The sequence below is a fragment of the Phaenicophaeus curvirostris genome, chromosome 18, assembly GCF_032191515.1.
Source record: "Phaenicophaeus curvirostris isolate KB17595 chromosome 18, BPBGC_Pcur_1.0, whole genome shotgun sequence".
NCBI classification, from domain to species: domain Eukaryota; kingdom Metazoa; phylum Chordata; class Aves; order Cuculiformes; family Cuculidae; genus Phaenicophaeus; species Phaenicophaeus curvirostris.
In genome coordinates this window covers 7,641,265-7,660,261 of record NC_091409.1, presented here as the reverse complement: position 1 = coordinate 7,660,261, position 18,997 = coordinate 7,641,265, and the positions used below count along the sequence as shown (strand labels likewise).

Sequence of the window (18,997 nt, the reverse complement as noted above, 5' to 3'; positions counted from 1 at the left end):
GGGAAGGGGGCAATAAATAGGAAATCACAGGCTGTTCTGGGTCAGGAGAAGCAAAAAGCAGCACTGGTTTTCTGCAGTGGGACCCCGGTGCTGGCTTCATTTTGGCACAGAGGGCAGGGGCTGCTGACAGAAATGTTTTAAATTGGGATGCCAGGGCTCCAGGAACCCATTCCTCCCGCTCTACGAAAGCTCACAGATATTGTATATCTTCCCTGGGTCATTTCCCATCCCACATGGAGCCCTGCCTGCTGCTCACTGCCAAGCTGGTCCTGGGGACAGAGCCTGGGCTTCTCCCCGTTCATGGGAGCCTTTGCTCTCGGGGTCCTGGTGCTTGTGGGCATCTGAAGGAGGACAAACAGAATCATTGGGGTTGGAAAAGACCTCTAAACTCATCCAGTCCAACCCCTCTGTGCCTGCTAAACCATGTCACAAAGTGCCACGTCTCCATGGTAATTTAACCCCTCCAGGGATGGGGACTCCACCACTGCCCTGGGCAGCCTCTGCCAGGGCTTCACCACTCTTTCAGTAAAGAAATATTTCCTAACATCCAATCTGAACCTCACCTGGCACAACTTGAGGCCATTTCCTCTTGTCCTATCACTTGTTACGTGGGAGAAGAGACCAACACCCGCCTCACTAAAATCTTTCTGGGAGCTACAGAAAGCGATGAGGTCTCCCCTCAGCCTCCTCTTCTCCAGACTAAACAGCCCCAGGGCCCCCAGCTGCTCCTCATAAGACTTGTTGTGCAGATCCTTCACCAGCTTCATTGCCCTCTGGACACGCTCCAGCCGTCCAGTGTCCTTCCTGCACTGCATGACCTGCACGTGTCTTTTCCCCTTTGCCCAGGTCCATGAACAGAGGATGCAGGATGCTCTGGGTTTGCGGTGCCAAGCGTGTGGTGTCCCAGGGCTGGACCAGTGCTTCCACCTGTGATGAGGAGCGGTGGAGAAGGCAGCAGTAGGGAACACCCTGCCCACACCCCAGGCTCCACAGTCCCTTCTGGAGATTCAGCTTTGGAGATGGAGGGGCCAAGAGCCCTGGAGCTGTCACCCTCTGCTCCATCCAGCCCTGGAACCTCCGAGAACACAAATGGGGCTGGAGCGTTGCCTCCCCCACCTCGTGGGCTGCTTCAAATACTCAGAGCGATGTAAACCTGACAAGTTTTTTTTATATACAGAGACTCTTGTCAAACCCCCCTCCCGCCCCTCGAGTCCCCCAGTAAAAGCCAACAAAAAAAGCATTTCAAATAAAAAGTTAAAAAAAACCAACCAACAACAACTGACCTCCCCCTCCCAACCCCCCAAAAATCCCAACCCAGTGCCCAACTGGGTCTCAGGTGGGAAACGGGGACGTGCCGTGTCCCCAGGTGTGGTGGAGAGGGGATAAAGTGACCTCTTCAAAACAGGGGGGGCGGGTGGAATCAGGGACGGGGAGCTGGGAACCGAGTGCTCCCGCCAGCTTCCCCAGCTCCTCGGCCAGCGGCAGGGACGGGGCAGGGGTTCAGTAGTATGAGCCGGCACCAGCCCCAGGGACAGTCCTGGAGGGTGGCCCAGGACCCGGGGAGACGGTTCATAGGTAAAAAGCTAAAAACCTGGGGGACTGGCAGGGAGGGCGGCCAAGGGGAGGAGGCACCGTGCTCCCCCCGGCCACCGCGTCCCCACCAGCGTCCCCGCAGCCGGCGGGCGCCCTTAGGACTCCGAGGAGGAGCGGGAGACGCTCTGGAGCAGCGATTTGTATATGGCAGAGTTCAGGAAGCGAGGGTAGGAGTCTCTGTGCATGAGCGTGTAGATCTGGAGCTGCGCGTCGTCGAAGGTGTGCGAGGACGGCTCCTGCATCTTCCGGTTGATGACCTCCCGCACCCGCGAGTCCAGGCTCACCTGGGCGGCAGGGAGAGAAATGAGGGGACTGAAGGACCTCCAGTGCCAAGCCCCCATCCCCACCAACCACCCCTGCAGCCCTGTGCGAGCTCTCACAGGGCAACTGGGCATCAACACGGCATGTGGCCATGGTGGGATCCAACCTGGAGTATATTTGCACCAGAGGGAGTCGTAGGGAGGAGCTGGGAGGTCTCCAGGTCCTCCCTGTGTTCCCTTGCTGGCCAGAGGAGGTGGGCTGGGGTGCTCCCACCCCGGCTGCTGCGAGCTGGGCTGCAGCATTTCTTCAGCCTGCTGGTGCACCTCTGAGGTTTCAACTCTGCAGCACAACCTGGTCTTTGGATCTGCTTCTCGCTGCATCCTGGGGGGGTTTAGGGACCTGAGAATGCCCTCCCCACTGCCATAGAGAAGCATGAAGCTACCCTGTTACCATCCAAAACCCATTCCCAACCACCCATGCACAAATTGCCCTTTCCTAAAGCATCACAGAACCATGGAATGGTTTGGGTTGGAAAGGACTTCAAAGCCCATCCAGTTCCAAACCCTCTGCCATGGGCAGGGACACCTCCCACTGGATCAGAGTGCTCAGTGCAACCCCTCAGCCACATTTTAGCCTGAGCCACCCCTTAGGAGCCACAGGAGAGGGGCTCTGCTCATACCTCCTTGGGTGAGAGAATGGAGATGTAGTCCTCGTAGATCATCCTGGCCTTCTCGTCAATGGTGTGGGTGTTGCACTCGTTTTTGAGCTCCTCGCACGCTAGCCAGAAGAGCATGTTCTCCTCGCTGTACTCAGTCCGTAAGAACTCCCGGAAGACGTTGCGACCCGCCGGGCTCTTCATCAGCTTGTCGAAGGACTGGGCCCAGCCTCGCACCTCCTCCGGCGTGGGTTTGGCACTGCCGGGGCCCCGCGGGGAAGGCAAAAGGACAGAGTTATGGGCAGCCGGGGAGGGCTGTGGGTTCCCTGCCACCCCGTCCCCATGTGGCTTGGCCGAGCTCATCCCTGCTCCTGTCCTGGAGATCCCTCCAGCTTGGGCACCTCCTGGTGTCCAAACTCAACCCCCATGCTCACGCCAAGGCTGTTCCTGCTCGGGCTCCACTTATTACACAGGCTTTCAGAGCTTGCTCATAGGGTTTGTCCTGGCTCCACTCAGCCAGGCTGGAGCGTGAGCTTCGTTTCAGCTGAATTTCCTGAGCTGAGATGTGTTTTGGTGCTGGCTTTGCACACAGAAGGAAACAAAAGCCCTGCCCTTGCCGAGTCCCAGACAGAGAGACATGGACATGGGCCCACCATCCTTCACAGCTGGGGGAGGGAGGCTGCCTCCCAGCAAATACTCATTACCTGCTAAAGCAGGGCAGGATCAGTAATTATCAGCGGCTAATTAGGACGTCTGACCCTTAACCCCAGAGAACCAGGCATTGCAGAGCACTCAGGGCCAGGCTGCATGCAGGGTGTCACCCCTGTACTCCAGGGAGCATGGGCTCCGTGCAGAGCATCCCTGGAGCAGGGTGCCTACAGGATGAGCCTCTGTCCTTAGGACACGGCCTGGAAGCTGCTGAGGTCCTTGTGTGTCTCAGTTTCCCTTTGCAAAGGGTCCAAGGACCAGAAACGCAAAAGGCTGCAGCCCACGGCTCTGGGCTCCTCATTTCTCAGGGGGAACCAGTGATGTATTACTGGGAGCAGAACCAGGGATCCCCGAGTCCTGGCACCCTGGTTTTGCTCTTCACACGTGCACCAGCAGGCAGGATGTGGGTCTGGGTGCCGTGGAGGGTGGTGATGGGTGCTGTGCCGAGCCAGTTTCCCTCACCCACCCCCACAAGGGTGCCCCTGCTCTCACCATGCTTCACAGTTTGGGATGGTCTCCAGTTTGGTCTCCCGGGACGACCTCCATGCTCGCTCCCGGTCCTCGTTCCTAACAGGGAGATGGAAAGGTAGTCAGGGGCGTTGGGGACACAAACAGACCCCCAGCTTGAGCTTCCAGCTGCCTTGGCATCTCCCTCTGCAGGGACCACCAAACCCATCCATGATGCAGAGAGGACAGGAGCATCTCCTGTACGAGGACAGGCTGAGAGAGTTGGGGTTGTCCAGCCTGGAGAAGAGAAGGCTCCAGGGAGACCCAAAAGCAGCTTCCAGGACTGAAAGGGGCTTCAAGGAAGCTGGGGAGGGGCTCTTGATCAGGGAGGGCAGGGATAGGATGAAGGAGAATAGCTTTCAGCTGAAAGAGAGGAGATTGAGATGAGATCTTAGGCAGAAATTAGGGTGGGAAGGCCCTGACCCAGGTTGCCCAGAGCAGTGGTGGTTGCCCCGTCCCTGGAGGTGCTCAAGACCAGGTTGGATGGGGCTTGGAGTGGGAGGTGTCCCTGCTCACTGCAGGGGGTTGGAGTGGATGGACTTTGACGGTGCCTTCCATGATTCTATGACCCCTGCACTGGTCCAGCCTGGATGCCATGTGGGACAGTGGTGATGCTGGTGTCCCCAGTTCCCCTGTCCCTCACCCCTCGGGGTGCTGGAGGTGCAAGCGGGGAGCAGCCTTGAGCCAACTTCCCTTCTGCCCCTGAATTTCGGTGCCTGGCACTGACCGCAGTGCTTCCTGCTTGCGACACGGCCCCTTGCCGCTCACACAAGATTAACCGTGCAAACTTCTCCCCCAGTGGCGTGAGCAGCTGGGGTGGGCAACGCTGCGGGCACATCCCTGCTTACACCACTCATGAAGCTGCTCAACACAACTGAGCCCCAGAACAGTTGGCAAACTGCTCACCGCTCTCTCCAGGAGCGGGTCCAGGGGGGATTTCTGCCCTGTCTCTGCTCACAGGCTCTTGCAGAGGCAGAGGAGGGAGACAGGGCAAGAGGACCCTGCCCATTGCCAAATTCCACCAAGCGCAGGGCAGTGTCTGGGAGGAAGAGGTTTGCTTACTCCCTTTGCTGCCTTTAAATGTGAGGAAATGAGATGGGATCGGGCAAGACGGGTGCAGGGACGCACCATGGGTTTGCACGGGGCTGACATCGCTGCTAGGGATGCAGCGTGGGCAACCCTCACATCTCCTCTGCTTCTGGGACCCTTGAGTGTCGGGTAAGGCAGGTGGTTGATGCTCACCAGCCCCACAGGAGCCTTGGGCCGGGCTGGGTGATGTGACGTACCATGAGCAACTGCAGCAGCAGCACCAGCAGAAGCAGCAGGCGTTGGGGCGGTGGTTGCTGGTGGGTTGCACCGTTGTCGGAGAAGCCTCATGCCGGGACATCGGAAGGGGTGTCTCTGTGGACGCGGGTCCTGCGTACTGGAAGGAAGGAAGGCAGGGAGTGGATGAGCGAGCTTCCAATGATTATCCCCTCCCTACCTCCAAGCACTCGGAGCTAAACGAGGGACCCCTGTGCAGTGACTTGCTGTGATTTAGTCTTGCTTCCCGCTTGCCAGCCCTGCGACGGTCACCACCTCACCTGCGTCCCAGCCTCATACACGGTGGACGGTGCTGGGTCGTGCTTTGGGGGCTCTTCTGCTGCTCTCCGCTCCTCCCAGCCCGCGGGTGAGCCGTGCTGCCCAGACCCCCCGGCTAGTGTCCCTGCCGCCTCCTGGATGGAGCCTGTGGGGAGGGAGGGGAGCACAGCGTTACGTTCACAGAGGGACCCTGAGCAGCACCCAGGGCTGCAGCTCCACGCTGGAGCACGGCGGCCAAACAGAACGGGCACGAGAAAAGGAAGTGAGAAGGAAAGGAGAGGACACACGGTGGCAGATGCTCTGCCAGCCCCACGCTTCACCTGTGACCCCCTTGCATGCTTCGGGAGTGCTGCGGAGCCTCATGGGCAGCAGCGGGGCTGAGCGTTGGCATCGGGCACCCCTGGCTGCGCCTCGTGCCGGGGGAAGCGCAGCCAGACACCGCCTGGTGCGTTTGGGCCCAGGATGGGGAAGTCGGAGTGGCTGCATGGCATCATGAGAGTGGAAGGAAACAGGGTGGCGGGGGAGTTTTTACAGCTCCCAGCGCTGAACCAAAACTTGCCCTGTGCCAAGTGTAGGTTGAGTCCAGCGCTCTGCACCGGCTGCCCAGCCTGCAGCAGGGACGCTGCTGGGCAGGAGCGGTGCTGAGGCTCAGCACCCACCTCCGTGGGTAGTGGAGATAGAATCATAGAATGGTTTGGGCTGGAAGGGACCTTAAAGCCCATCTGGTTCCACTCCCGCCATGGGCAGGGACACCTCCCATTGGATCAGTTGCTCCAAGTCCCATCCAACCTGGCCTTGAACCCCTCCAGGGATGGGGCAGCCACCACTGCTCTGGGCAACCTGGGCCAGGGCCTCTCCACCCTCTTCCTGATGTCTCATCTAAATCTTCCACCGTCCAATTAAAGCCATTCCCCCTTGTCCTATCACAGTCATGACCAGCTCTGTCTCCTTTTGCCCTGCTGAGGGTGGTGGGCAGCAGTCGGGGCCCTTCCTCTGCCAGAAGGCCCCGACTGCCTCAGCCGCAGCATCCCCGTCTCGAGCTGCTCCAGGTCCCCTCATCTTGAGTCTGAGTCCTGCACAGGCTGAACCAGGTGATGGGTCCCAGCTGGGGACAGGGCTGTGTCCCCCGAGTCCCCATCTCCCTCGTGGGTGAAGTCCCCCTGTCCCCACCACAACCATCATGCAGCAGCACTTCCAGTGAACTCGTTGCCTGGGCCCTTCCATCGCTCCCGCAAGAACGAAAAAGGAGAGAGTCCACGTTTCACTCCCAATTGTCCCTATTTATAGCCCCAAGTGCTGGCAGGATGGCTGTGACCTTGTCACCTGGCTCGGTAGCCGGCTCCGCTCCCTGCCCGTCCACCCCCGGTGCCGTCCCACCACCAAACCCACCTGCCCCATGGTGCCTCGGCCGCGCTGCTGCGCTGGGGGCAGCTGAGGGGCTGCAGCCCCACGGCGAAGCCAGGGGAGCAAGGCTCCGGGCACGGCTCCCAGTGGGGCTGCAGCACTAATTACAGCAAGCAGTGACGAGGTTGTGGGAATGGGGCGAACAGGAGGAAAACCTGAAGGCTGGGAAAACCCTTTTTCCTTCCAGCTGAAGCAGCGGTAGCCCTGGCTCTGCCACGGCCCCCGGGTGCAGAGCAGGTGGATGTGGGGGGACACTGGGACACGGCACCGCTCCAGGGGGCCTTCCCAGGCACTTCAGTTCCACAGCTGGTGCTCAACCTCAGCCAGAGTGGACTCGCAAGGGGCTGAGCTGAAACGCCCTGGAGAGACAGCGGGATGGAGCGGCATCGCCCAGCAAGGAGCATCCCATCGCCTCGCAAGGAGCATCCCATCGCCATGTGGTGAGGGGGCTGGAGAACAGGCCTTATGAGGAACGGCTGAGGGAGCTGGGGGTGTTTAGCTTGGAGAAGAGGAGGCTGAGGGGAGACCTCATTGCTCTCTCCAACTACCTGAAAGGAGGTTGTGGAGAGGAGGGAGCTGGGCTCTTCTCCCAAGTGACAGGGGACAGGACAAGAGGGAATGGCCTCAAGCTCCGCCAGGGGAGGTTCAGGCTGGACATTAGGAAAAAAAATTTCATGGAAAGGGTCATTGGGCACTGGCAGAGGCTGCCCAGGGAGGGGGTTGAGTCACCTTCCCTGGAGGTGTTTAAGGGACAGGTGGACGAGGTGCTGAGAGACATGGTTTAGTGTTTGATAGGAATGGTTGGACTCGATGATTCGATGGGTCTTTTCCAACCTGGTGATTCTATGATTCTATCTCCACAGGGAGCACTCGGCACCCAGTCAGGAGGCAGGATCGGCTCGCTGCCCACCCCAGGAGCTGGGGCACCCACCCAGGGCCATCTCGGCTGCGTGGGCTGCTCTGAGGAGGATGGGGAGAAGGGAGGTGTGGGGCTGCAAACACCCCCTGAGCCCATGACATCAAAAAGAAACACTGGTGTGTTCCAGATTTGCACCAAAAGGCAATCCTGGTTTGCTCTGGATTTGCAGGGCTGGTTTGCCCATCCCATGCACCCCACTTTGCTACACGGGCCAGGGCTACGCGCTGTGGGGCCAGCTCTGGCCGTCCCAGGGCTGGGCACCGCTGCGGGGCTGCTGGGAGCAGCGGATAAGGAAGTCTCGGCGGAGAGCAGAGCCTACGAGCGCCGGAGGGAAGGCGAGGGTGCGCGTGCGAGGCTGCAAAAAGAGGAAGGCTGACAAAAAGGGGACGTTTCCCCAGCAGACAGAAGAGACGCCCCAAAAGCCATCCTTGCCCAAACCCCGTGAGCTTCCCGAGCCCCCCGTGAGCCTTTGCCATCACTGCCCAGTGGCCACAGCGCTGGCCTGGGAGTCACTGGGTGTCCCAGGGCCATGCCAGCCTGTGATGGCCCTACTGAGCCTGGCACTGCTCCATCCTTTCCTCAGATGGAAAGGGGGAGCCCCACACGCAGCCAGACAAAATGAGTGCTCCCCAAAATGGCTTTTGAAGGGAAATGTTCCCTTCCACTGGGCTGCTCCTTGCTGGGGCACCGGGTCAGCCCCATCCCTTGCAGCCACTCACAAAGGGCCCTGTGCGCTGCTCACCCCGTGTAAGACAGTTGCTAAAATCACCCTCTGCCAGCTGCACTGGGGGCTGTGGCATCAGGATGCCCACAGGGGCAAACCCGAGGTCGCGGCAAACACCGACCAGGGCAACGTTCCCCTCTATGCTTCCCAAGCGCTGCGGCCGGGGACAATGCCCTGAGCGCCAGGGCATCCTGTTCCTGCCTCTGCAAAGCAGAGCTCAAACCAGCACCCACCCCAGTGCAGGGGCATCCCCGGCACAGCCTACACCCAGCTCCCAGTGCCCACCCGACCCCGTGCCGCGGCTGGCGAGGGGACCCAAGGGTGTGGGGGGAGCTGCCGGTGGCGCGTCCGTACCTGCAGCCTGGCCATGGCGTGGTGGCGCGTGCCGGCCAGGGTGACCCCGGCCAGCTCAGGGCGTGTGTGGCATCGCCAGGACCACGGGGGCTGAGGGCAGGGAGACGGGAGAGAAAAGAAGAGAGAAAGAGAAAAGAAAAGCGGACGAACGCATCCTCTCACAGGAAAGGGAGTGGTAAGGGAAGTGGCAAACTCAACCAAAGAGTTCAGACCTTTTTTGGGAAAGCCCCGTCAGGGCCCGGCTGCTCTCCTTGCCGCTCTGCCATGGGGCTGGCCACCCCAACGGGGCAGGAGTGGTGGCAAAGCTGGGTGGTCCTCCTGCTTCCCACCCATCGGTTAGATCCGGCGGCCGGTGCAGGGGTAAGAGCAGCCAAGCTGGGGCTCCCTGGCTGGGATGAGCACTGACCGTGGCACCGGCTGCAGCTGGGGATGCTGGACACTGACTGGCCACACTGGCGTTGGAACAGCCCTGTGGCCGAGGAAGCGGCCAGCAGGGCTGCCCCAAGGAGGGACAGTCAGGATACATCCCCAGGATTGGCACAGGCTGGTCCCAGCACCCAGCACCGAGCACTGCTGAGCGGCGGCGCTTTCTGCCAGGCTGTGCCCAGGGCTCCAGCGCTGCCCGCGGGGCGAGGGTGCTGGCAGCGAGGTGGGCAGCGAGGGAAGGTGCCGGGATCCAAGGGTGGCTAAGCCCGAGCCTGCCGGCAGCATCGTCCCTGCGATGCAGGGATGTGCCAGCCTGAGCGAAGCCCGGCTCGCTTGGCCAAGAGTGACTCACAAACAAAGTCATTCGCGTTTTTTTTAACTCTTCAGGAAAAAAAAAAAAAAAGAAGAAGAAGAAAGAAGGTAAGAAAGAAGAGAAAGAGAGAAATCGGATACCCAACCTCCGTTTCCCTGATAAAATTTGCCCTCAGCACCGACGCGGGTGGAAGGGGCTCCAGCTCTGACACCACCCCGGTGACTGAAACCAGTTTGTGGTCTCTGCCACAAGTCTGCTCGTGTGGACTTGGAACAGGTGGAAAAGGGGATGAAGACAGAGCAGGGGATGCTGGCACCCCCTGCACGCTCCCCTGGGGCTGTGGGCTGGGTGCTCGGCCATGGCACGTGCCTGTTATCAGCCCAGCCCAGCGGCCCCGCTTCCCACGCCTTCCCCGGGGATGCGGAGCTGTTATCTCCTCTCTTCCCAACACTGTGCACCCCGACACGCAAAACCCAATGTGGTCACACTGCCGCCACCCCCTCAGCTTCACCTCATCCGGAGGGAACCCCCTATCGCTCAGTTGTCCCCCTCCACTCCAGCAGCCCCTCTGCCTGCCAGCGCCCACCCCCTCATCGCTGCCGTCCTCACAGGCACCTCAGAGGGCTCAGCTGCACTCTGTTTCCCCAGTTCCTTGAACCTCATTTATTTTCCAGATGATTTTCCAGGATTCCCTTTGCCACAGCTGGGCAGGGCCAGCTCCAAGAGCCGGGAGCTGCTGGGATGTGGCTGCGCTTCCATGAGGAGCTCTCAGCACCCCCACCTCGCTGGTTTTGGGGCACCCATGGGCACCCAGGATATTTTACTCTGCCACCTCCAGTTGCCGCGTGAGCTCCCTGACCCAGGAGGGACCTTCTTTCCATAGTGTATGGGTCAAACCAGGAATGGCTTTGCTGCTCATCACCGAACCCGTGGGGATCACTCAGACAGGGGCTCCCCCAGTGCCAGGGGAGACCCCACTCCTGGCCCAGCTCAGCCCCCACCGCATGCCCGCAATGCCTCAATCCGGATCCAACCCTGGTCTGCACCTCAGAGAAGCTGTGATACGCCTGGCACTTCCAGGACCTGCTGGGATGGCTCAGTGTGAGCAGAGCTCAGCATTCCCAGCCACACGCCACTGCTAGATTCTCCACTGTCTAATAAGCGGTTGAGCCAAGGCTGTCAATTCCCATCTCCTCCCTGCCATTCTCCCAGGAGGAACCCAGCACCTCCAACCTCTACCCGATTTGGCTGTCAGAGGGCACCCAGCCCCATAGGCAGCCCCGGTGGGCGGTGGAGGCCGGCACCCCCGGGACCCCTCTGGCAGGGTTACCCCGTGGGCAGGCACCGCCACCAAGCCCCACAGCTGCCGCCTGCCCCAGCCACCTGCCAGCGGCGCAGGAAGCTTTAGGAGGTATTTTTAGACCCGGCTTTCCCCAGCCTTTAGCAATCTATTAGAAGAGTAAAGAGGTGAGGCTGGAGTCCCACCATTCTGCAGGGATGGGGCAGGGTTGACCCCAATGCCACCGGCACGGAGGTGCCAGGGATCCTGAGCACCAGCCAGCTGAGCTCCCCCTGTCCTGCTGGGATGAGGGATGCTCAGGTGGCTGCGCCCCGGCCACCTCCCCGCTGAGCACGTGTTGCTGAGAACGCTGGCAGATGCGCCCGTGCACGTGGTGGAGGAGGCGGCAGCGACAGCGAGCGGATGCCTTTGGGGAGCTCCTCTGCCTGGCAGTGATTTTTCTGCCATCCCCTGAGACTGGAAAGGCAGGTCTTGGTGATGAGAACCAGGAGAAGCTGCGTGTCCCAACACCTCCCTGGTCCTTCACGCTGTAAGGGCTGACAGCCCCATGGGCACCTCTCCTTCTGGGATGAGGATGATGCCAGGGTCCTTGTCTGGACTGTCCCCCTCCTCTGCTCCCTGTCCCCCTCCTCTGCTCCCTGTCCCTCTCCTTGCGTATTTCCAGGCCATCTTTCTGCACCAAGCAGAAATCCCACCGCAAGCCCTCTCCAAAGCACCACACGAACCTCTCGAGCACCTGCTGGAACAAGGCTCTGTCCCAGCGTGGCCACCACGGCCGGGACGGCCACCACAGACTGTCGGGTGGCACCATGGGCGCAGCACTCTTGGTATCCACCCCTCTGGCCCCAGCTCTTGCACTGAGACAGAGTTAATTACTTCACCACGTAAAAATAGCACCCGCAACAATCAGCTGGAGGATTTAATAAGGCAAGCCCTGACAATTATGTTTCTATTAGTAGAGGTATCACGGCGTCGTTAAGGCAGAATCCTGTCAAGAATTTGGTAGTGATCCATGTGAAAGGAGAAGAAAGACCATAGTAATCAATACTCAGCATGGGTCTAAACCACAAGGATGGAGCCCAGCAGATGACAGGATGGAAAGGAAAAGGAAAGGGAGAGATATGGCATCGGTGTGGCCAGTGTAAGAACCGAGACGGGTGGGTGGTGGGGTTCTCCTCATCTACAGGGTGCTGCCAGCCTGGGACCCTCTCATCTCCATCCCCGAGGGACCAGAGGATGGAAGACAGGGAATTAGTGGCAATTTAGGGTCTGGGAATGCTAGGAGGACCAAGGATAAGAAGACGAGGAATTGCCCTTTCTCAGGAAATGAGGAACCAAACAGAGAAACAATGTCAGGATGAAAAGGAGGGATCCTGCATCACAGGGAAACCCTAGATCAAAGGGGTCACTCACCTCAGCTCCAATCGCTCCCCGACACAGCCGAGGGGCAATTTTTCTCCCCAGTCCCGGCACAAGACCAAACCTCACTGCCTGCATCCGGAGACCCGTGCCAGCATGGGAACACCGGCTGGGCACAGGGAGGAGGTTTGGGAGCCTGCACTGGCACGGCGTGGGTCTGGCCACGTCGAGAACAGGTCCAGCCCTGCTCTCCAGCCACGCTCCCTGCCCAAAACACGGCACTGATGTGGTCAGGGCAGGGCTGAGCCTGGCAACTGGCTCAGCCAGCAGTGAGACCAGCCAAGCTGGGGCCACACCGCACGGTGGCTGGAAACAAGGGGGACCACCCCAAAACACTGCACCCCAGGGGCATTTGCCCACCAGTTTATTCACCTGGGAAGCACCGAGCCCTGCTGCCAGCCCTGACAGATGCCTTTTTGCATTTGGCATCAAGCAGATTCACGCTTCAGCAGTGAGCACCCAGGGCAGGGATGCCCTGCTGACCCCAGACACAATGCCACCATGGGTCCCATGACCTCCCATATCAGACTTCGGTCCAACACTAAAACACCGAGGGACTGCAGGAGTCCCCCAGGGGACTGCCCTGCGGGTAAATACCCAGGGCAAGGAGGATCTGGTGACCTGATGCCCTCTCCCAGCTCTGGAGCATCCCAAGAGGCACATGCGACCCCTGTGCTGTGGTCACCACAGCCTCACCGGTGCCAGGACAGCAGTGATGCTCGACCCTGCCCCAGCCGTAACAAACAACAAGGAGCTCCGCGAGGAACTCATGCCCTCTGGGATCGGCCACGTCAAACCCAACCAAAGGGGAAGAAAGACAGTGGGGTTTGGCTCAGCCATCCCCGGGGAGGAGCTGGCAGCATGGGGAGGAAGGAAGTGCTGTCACCCTGCATGGCCCCTGCGCCACAGAGGTGGCCCCCAGCCCCAGGGCAGTGCCAGGCAGCTGCGGCGGCTGCATCCCGCTCCAACTGCGAATGCTGCTGCGGGACACGGCCGGGGCAGCAGGAGCCCAGCCATGGATGCTCACCACCATAGGTGTTCTGAGCTCATGTTGCAGTAGCAGCCCCCACTGGGGGTCTCAGCAAGAACCCTGATGTGACAGGCCACAGCGGTGCCCTTGGCAGAGCCCCCGGGATGCTGCAGGGCTCAGCTGTACCATCGCTGGACACAGGAGCTTCTCGGTCACTGCTGTTGCGGCAATGCAATTCCCCAGCCCCAAATCCTCTTTGCGAGCTCTCACCTCCTGCTGGAACCCACGCTGGACTCATAAGACAGCATCTTTTCTTGTTTTTTCTTATTTTCCAAGGCTAGTTTGAAGCTTTCCCTTCCTCTTCTGGTGTTTCTGTCCACTAATCCCAATATGTACCTGCTTGTTCTTCTCCTGTCCTTTGCACTGAAACTCTGCTTGGGCATTTGCCTACTGTGGGAGGAAACTACTCAAGCCCTGCTTGGGTTCATGCCTGCAGGAGGGGGAGCAATGGGAAAACCCAAACCCTTAATTTCAAACCTCTCTGCTGGCTCCCTGACCTGCTCTGCACTGAGCCAGCAGTAAATCCATCTCCAGGAGCACGCTGCCACAGCCTGGCCCCTGCACAGAGCCAGGGGGACTCTGCACCCCCGTGCCCAACCCGTTGCTGCCCCGGAGCCTCCGCAGCGTTTCTGCCTTCAGAGAAGGCAAGCACAGACAAGCAAGCCTGGAGCGTGGCAAAGCTGGGCCCCCAAACCCAGCAAATCTTCACAGACTGAGCAAAGAGCTCTCAAAAGGTCAACTGAGGCTGTTCCCAAGCGGTTTGAGAACTGGAAGGGCGGCTTGCTATAAAACTCCACCATCCATTTTCCTGCTGTCAGGAAACCCCCTTTTTTCCATGTCTAAGCTGAATGTTAAACCTGAACCCCACAGGATTTTGGTGTCGTTTGCCTTGCTGTGGCTGCTCCACCCTCCCCCCTGTTTCAATCCCTGCTTCCATGCAACAGCCAAAGACAGGATGGTTTGCAGGATGGGTGAGGGGCAAAGCACTCCCCGCCTCTCCTGGTAAACTCATCTGGAGCAGCTGAGCTCCCACAGACCTTGGAGGAGCTGATGGGGTGGCTGGGGCATCACCCTTGATGGTTCCCCCAGACCTGGAGGAGCTGATGGGGGTGGGCTGGGGCATCACCCTCCGCGTCCAACCCAGTGGTTGAGGAGAGAGGAGGGCACAGGCAGGAGGTTCTTGTCACTGATCCCTCCCCAAGAAGGAACCCAGTAGATTTCAAGCAAAAAATAATAGAAACATAATAATAACCTGTGCTCTCAGAGTGCTTTCACAGAAAGGCAAGTCGATCAAAACTCTGGAGTTGCTGCCTTGTTTTACACGGCGCTCTGGATCCAGCAAGAGCCAGGATTTTGCTTTCACTAAGGTCTCACCCAAAGCCACCGTTTCCTGCATCCCCAGGTCCCACTTGGGCAGGCTGGGGGGCTGCACAGGGGTCTCACCTCGTGGCTCACGGACCAGCACAGCCACGGCTCACCCCTGTGAGGCACCGACCCGATGGCTCCCGCAGCACATGCACAGCAGCATTTAAGGCATCTGACCTCTGCAAAAAAACTTTGAGTGTCCTGAAACTCATGGGCATGGTGGGGAGAGGTGACTGGTAGAGTTATTTGCCACAAACACCACGACAAAATGCTACCATCACATGGCTGCAGCAATAAGGATTGGGGGATTCCTGCAGGTCACTCTCCCTGTGCTGCATGGGGCAACCCATGGCGAAGAGAGAGAAAGAAATGGGCTGGGTGAGCCCAGACGGAACTGAGCTGGAGGAGACTTGTACGGCGCTGGGTGCAGGACGGTATGTGTGGGGCTAGATGCCCTTCCCTGAGGCAGCTGGAGCTGGGGCGGTGATAGCCACCGCAGAGCAGCTTCCCTGTCTATGATAGGGTTGCTGGAGTCTCCGTGAGCCAGCAAGTTTGGTTTCTTCCCCTCTTACACCACAGATGTCAGACACTCTTCCTCCATCCTGTCCTCCCCACAGGCCAAAAGCATGTTGTAATGCATCGGGGGATGAAAATAAGGGGGGATAAAGTCCGGTATCTTTTCTTCCCCCCAGATTAAGAGGTAGCTATGAAATAATGTATCTGGCTTTAGATCCACCCCTCTCTGAACAGCTTTGGTAATGGAAACGCAGAGATGTGCAGAGACAAAGAAGGAACTGAGTAATAGGAAGTCTCGGTGAAGGCTGTGGGCACCGGCTCACCCGGAAGCCGCTGTTATTCCAGGCAAGAGCCCAAAGCACCGAACCCTGAGAGTGCATGGTGCGGTGGCACGAGGGCAGCGATGCCTGCAGGCTCGCTTTGCCACCGCTGCTCTGCTTTTGGGGGCTCAGGCACGGCCTGAGCATGATTGGCACCACAAAACAGCCGGAGGAACAGGAGGAGCTGAAGGGAAAGGCAGGGCACCCTGTGGGATGGCTCAAGCGTGGCTCTTACCTCCTCTTGAGCTGACTTCCCAAAATAATTTCATCCAGAGCATAAAAGTAGGGATTAAAAAGTGGAGAAACCACGGCAGCTTGAGCTCCTGCTCTGCAGAGGTCAAGGACCGACACAGCAGCTGCTTTGCCACTCTAGACCTACTGCTCCCAGGGAAGAGCCCTGAGCTCCCCCACCCCAGCTGAAACTCCAGATGCTGCAGCCCAAGTCCAGCCTAAAAGTGAGACCACAAGCAGAGAGAAGCAAAGATAGGAGAGGATGCACTTTGGGAGGTGGCAGAGATGCTCCCGCACCTTGAGTGGACTCAGCGTGGCTAGAGGGCCTTTTAGAGCCTCTTCCAACCCAAACTGTTCTCCAACTACTCCATCAAGGCATTTTTCTCCCTTACCCTCTCCCAGTCTGAGTTGCATTATCCGATTACCTGCCTTTGGTTCCTTTTTTTCTTTAATATCAATATCAAAACAGGCACTCGCAACCTGATTTGAGATATATCTGTGCCACTAAATTTCTGCTTCTCCACTATAATCTGACGAGGTGGAGTTTGTTTAATTGCTGAAGAACACGACTGTATTTTGATTAGCGGCTTGAGTCATTTGTGGGGAAGGGCTGACGCGGAGGAGCTAAAATCCTTGTAGGGAAATCTGATGTGGTGCTCTCCCTTGGGAGCTCTTCTGAAATATGTGCCCACGGGGGCGACCTGTTTTCCCAAAGAAAGCGGAATCCACCAGGCCAGCAAACACCACGGGCTCTGCTCATCCGGTGTGACACGGGATGAGTGTCTCTGTTGATGGGGATGATGGAGACGTATCCAGAGGGGAATGAACTCCCCTCGCAGCAGGGCAATCCCTCCCACTCACTTAACACTTTTTGTTTAGTTTCTTAAATAAGGCCATGGATTCGCGCCAGAGCAGCCTCATGGAAGCGGCGAGGAGAGGGAGCTTCCCGGGGAAGCCTCTCCATGCCCAGAGACGCACCACGAGCCACATGTGGAGCAGCTCCACCAGCCACGCCTGCTCCTCCCCATCCCTTGGCCATGCGGACCTGCGATGCTGCCCGTGTGTTGGGCGATGGTCAAATGTCACATCGCTATGGGGGACAGCCACGTCCTGGACACCACCAAGCCAGGTCCCTCTGCCCAACCCATTGGCCATGCTGGAGGAGCTGGTGGGGACTGGTGTGCGCTCTCGCCCTGACCTCAGCCAACCTTGCAGAGCCCCAGCGCTCCCCGCTGCCCCGGCCAGGTCAGGGCTCCCCATAACGAGGCACGGCACCCTCTGCACTGGGAGGCACTGGGAGCCGCATGGGGAGCCTGCCTGGTCAAACTGGTGCAGGGATGCTCCAGTGCCGCCCTGGCACCCACCTGTGGGCACAGGGAGGGCTGGGGAGGCCTCCAGGGGGGATCCTCCCTACAAGCTGGGCAAACCCTGCAGCAAGCCCTGTGGCTGGAGGATGCTCCCCTCCATCCTCCTCCTCCTTCCCGGGATGATGCAGCGAGGAGGGTCCCATCCCTCCTCAGTGCTCGGGGTGCCCTCACCCCACCGGCCGATCCCCACGGAGCATCCCAGTGCCCCCTCCCCACCTCTGGCACATCGGGATGGTGACACACGGACGGACGCACAGACAGGCAGACACAGCCCGACCTCTCCATCAACCCCAGGGAAAGGGGAGACGGGGGGGGGGGAGGAGAGGGGGTGCTAAGAGTGGGATACGGGAGGGAGTGGGGGTGGTGCAAAGAAGGGGTGCAAAGAGAGGGATATGGGAGGGATGGGGGCATGCGGGGGGGGGATGCAAAGAGGGGTGCGGGAGGGTGCAAAGGGAGGGGGGGCGAGGCAAAGAGGGGGATGCAAAGGTGGGGTGTAAAGAGGGTGTGTGCAAAGGGGGGGGGATGAAAAGACGGGGGGTAAAGAGGGGTGCAAAGGGGGGGATGCAAAGAGGGGGTGGAAAGGGGGGGATGCAAAGGCGGGGTGCAAAGCGGGGTCTGCCCGCAGCCGCTGGGCTGGGCACAGCGAGGGAGGGGGCGACAGTCCCGCGTCCCCCCCGGCCGGGGCGCTCGGTACTCACGGTCCCGGCATCCGCGCCGCCGCCCGCTGCCCCCCCCCCCCACTCCCCGCCGCCCCCGGGCTCGGCTCCGGAGCGAGAGGGAGCGGCAGCGGCACCGGAGCGAGCGGAGCGCCCCGCACTGCGCACGCGTCCCCCGGCCCCGCAGATTGACTCGAGCCGAGGGGCAGCCGCACCTCCTCCGGCACCGCGGACACACGGACACGGACACGCGGACACGGGAACGGGCACACGGACACGCAGACATGGGAACAGACACACGGACAGGGGCACGGACACGGACACACAGACATGGGAACAGACACACGGACACGGGAACGGACACACAGACACACTGACAGGGACATGGACACAGACACATGGACACAGACACACGGACACGTGGACAGGGGCATAGACATGGACGCACGGACACGGACACACGGACACACAGACATGGGAACAGACACACGGACACGGGAACGGACACACAGACACACTGACAGGGACATGGACACGAACACGTGGACATGGGCATGGATACACGGACACGCAGATAAGGACATGGACACAGACACATGGACATGGACACACGGACACGTGGACAGGGTCATGGACACAGACACAGAGACATGGGAACAGACACACGGACATGGGAACGGACACACAGACACACTGATAGGGACATGGACATGGACACGGGCACGGACACAAGGAAACGCAGAGAGGAGCATGGACACAGACACATGGACATGGACACATGGACACGTGGACAGGGGCATGGACACAGACACATGGATGGGGGCACAGACATGGACACACAGACATGGGAACAGACACACGGACATGGGAACGGACACAAACACACACATAGGGACATGGACATGGACACACAGACACATGGACAGGGGCACGGACACATGGACATGCAGACAGGGACATGGACACAGACACATGGACAGGGGCACGGACACACAGACACGGGCACAGACACAGATACACAGACATGGGCACACAGGCACATGGACATGTGGACAGGGACATAGACACGGACACATGGACATGGGAATGGACACACAGACACGCGGACAGGGTCATGGACACAGGGGCACGGACATGGACACACACACGGACATGGGAATCGACACATGGACACGCAGACAGGGATATGGGCACGGGGGCACAGACGTACGGACAAGCAGACAGGGCCATGGACACAGACATACGGGCACGGAGACATGGACACACGGACAGGGGCATGGACACGGACATACAGGCACGGGGACATGGGCACATGGACAGGGACACAGGGAAACACGGACACACAGAC

The 18,997-nt window shown here is 59.6% G+C and overlaps 2 protein-coding genes across 4 annotated transcripts in view; both read right to left on the bottom strand.

Moving 5' to 3' along the window:
- Positions 1 to 2,054, bottom strand: part of UCKL1 (uridine-cytidine kinase 1 like 1) — a 179,119-nt gene extending 177,065 nt beyond the window's left edge. The window contains exon 1 of the mRNA XM_069871534.1: positions 2,051 to 2,054. The gene's annotated coding sequence lies outside the window, so the exon portion shown is untranslated. The remainder of the gene's footprint in view (positions 1 to 2,050) is intronic.
- RGS19 (regulator of G protein signaling 19) lies at positions 1,199 to 17,845 on the bottom strand. 3 transcript variants are annotated; one of them, XM_069871616.1, is made up of 6 exons: positions 17,692 to 17,845; positions 5,308 to 5,450; positions 5,011 to 5,147; positions 3,710 to 3,784; positions 2,534 to 2,768; positions 1,201 to 1,877 (listed from the first exon to the last, which is right to left on the bottom strand). In XM_069871616.1, the coding sequence occupies exons 3-6, from the start codon at positions 5,109 to 5,111 to the stop codon at positions 1,689 to 1,691; spliced, it is 600 nt and encodes a 199-aa protein (XP_069727717.1). In that variant the 5' UTR covers positions 5,112 to 5,147; positions 5,308 to 5,450; positions 17,692 to 17,845; the 3' UTR covers positions 1,201 to 1,688. The 3 variants fall into 3 exon arrangements, with proteins under 3 accessions (XP_069727716.1, XP_069727717.1, XP_069727714.1); XM_069871613.1 differs by lacking the exon at positions 17,692 to 17,845 and adding an exon at positions 8,707 to 8,937; XM_069871615.1 differs by lacking the exons at positions 5,308 to 5,450; positions 17,692 to 17,845 and having other exon boundaries at positions 1,199 to 1,877; positions 5,012 to 5,145.
- Between the last annotated feature and the right edge of the window lie 1,152 nt (positions 17,846 to 18,997).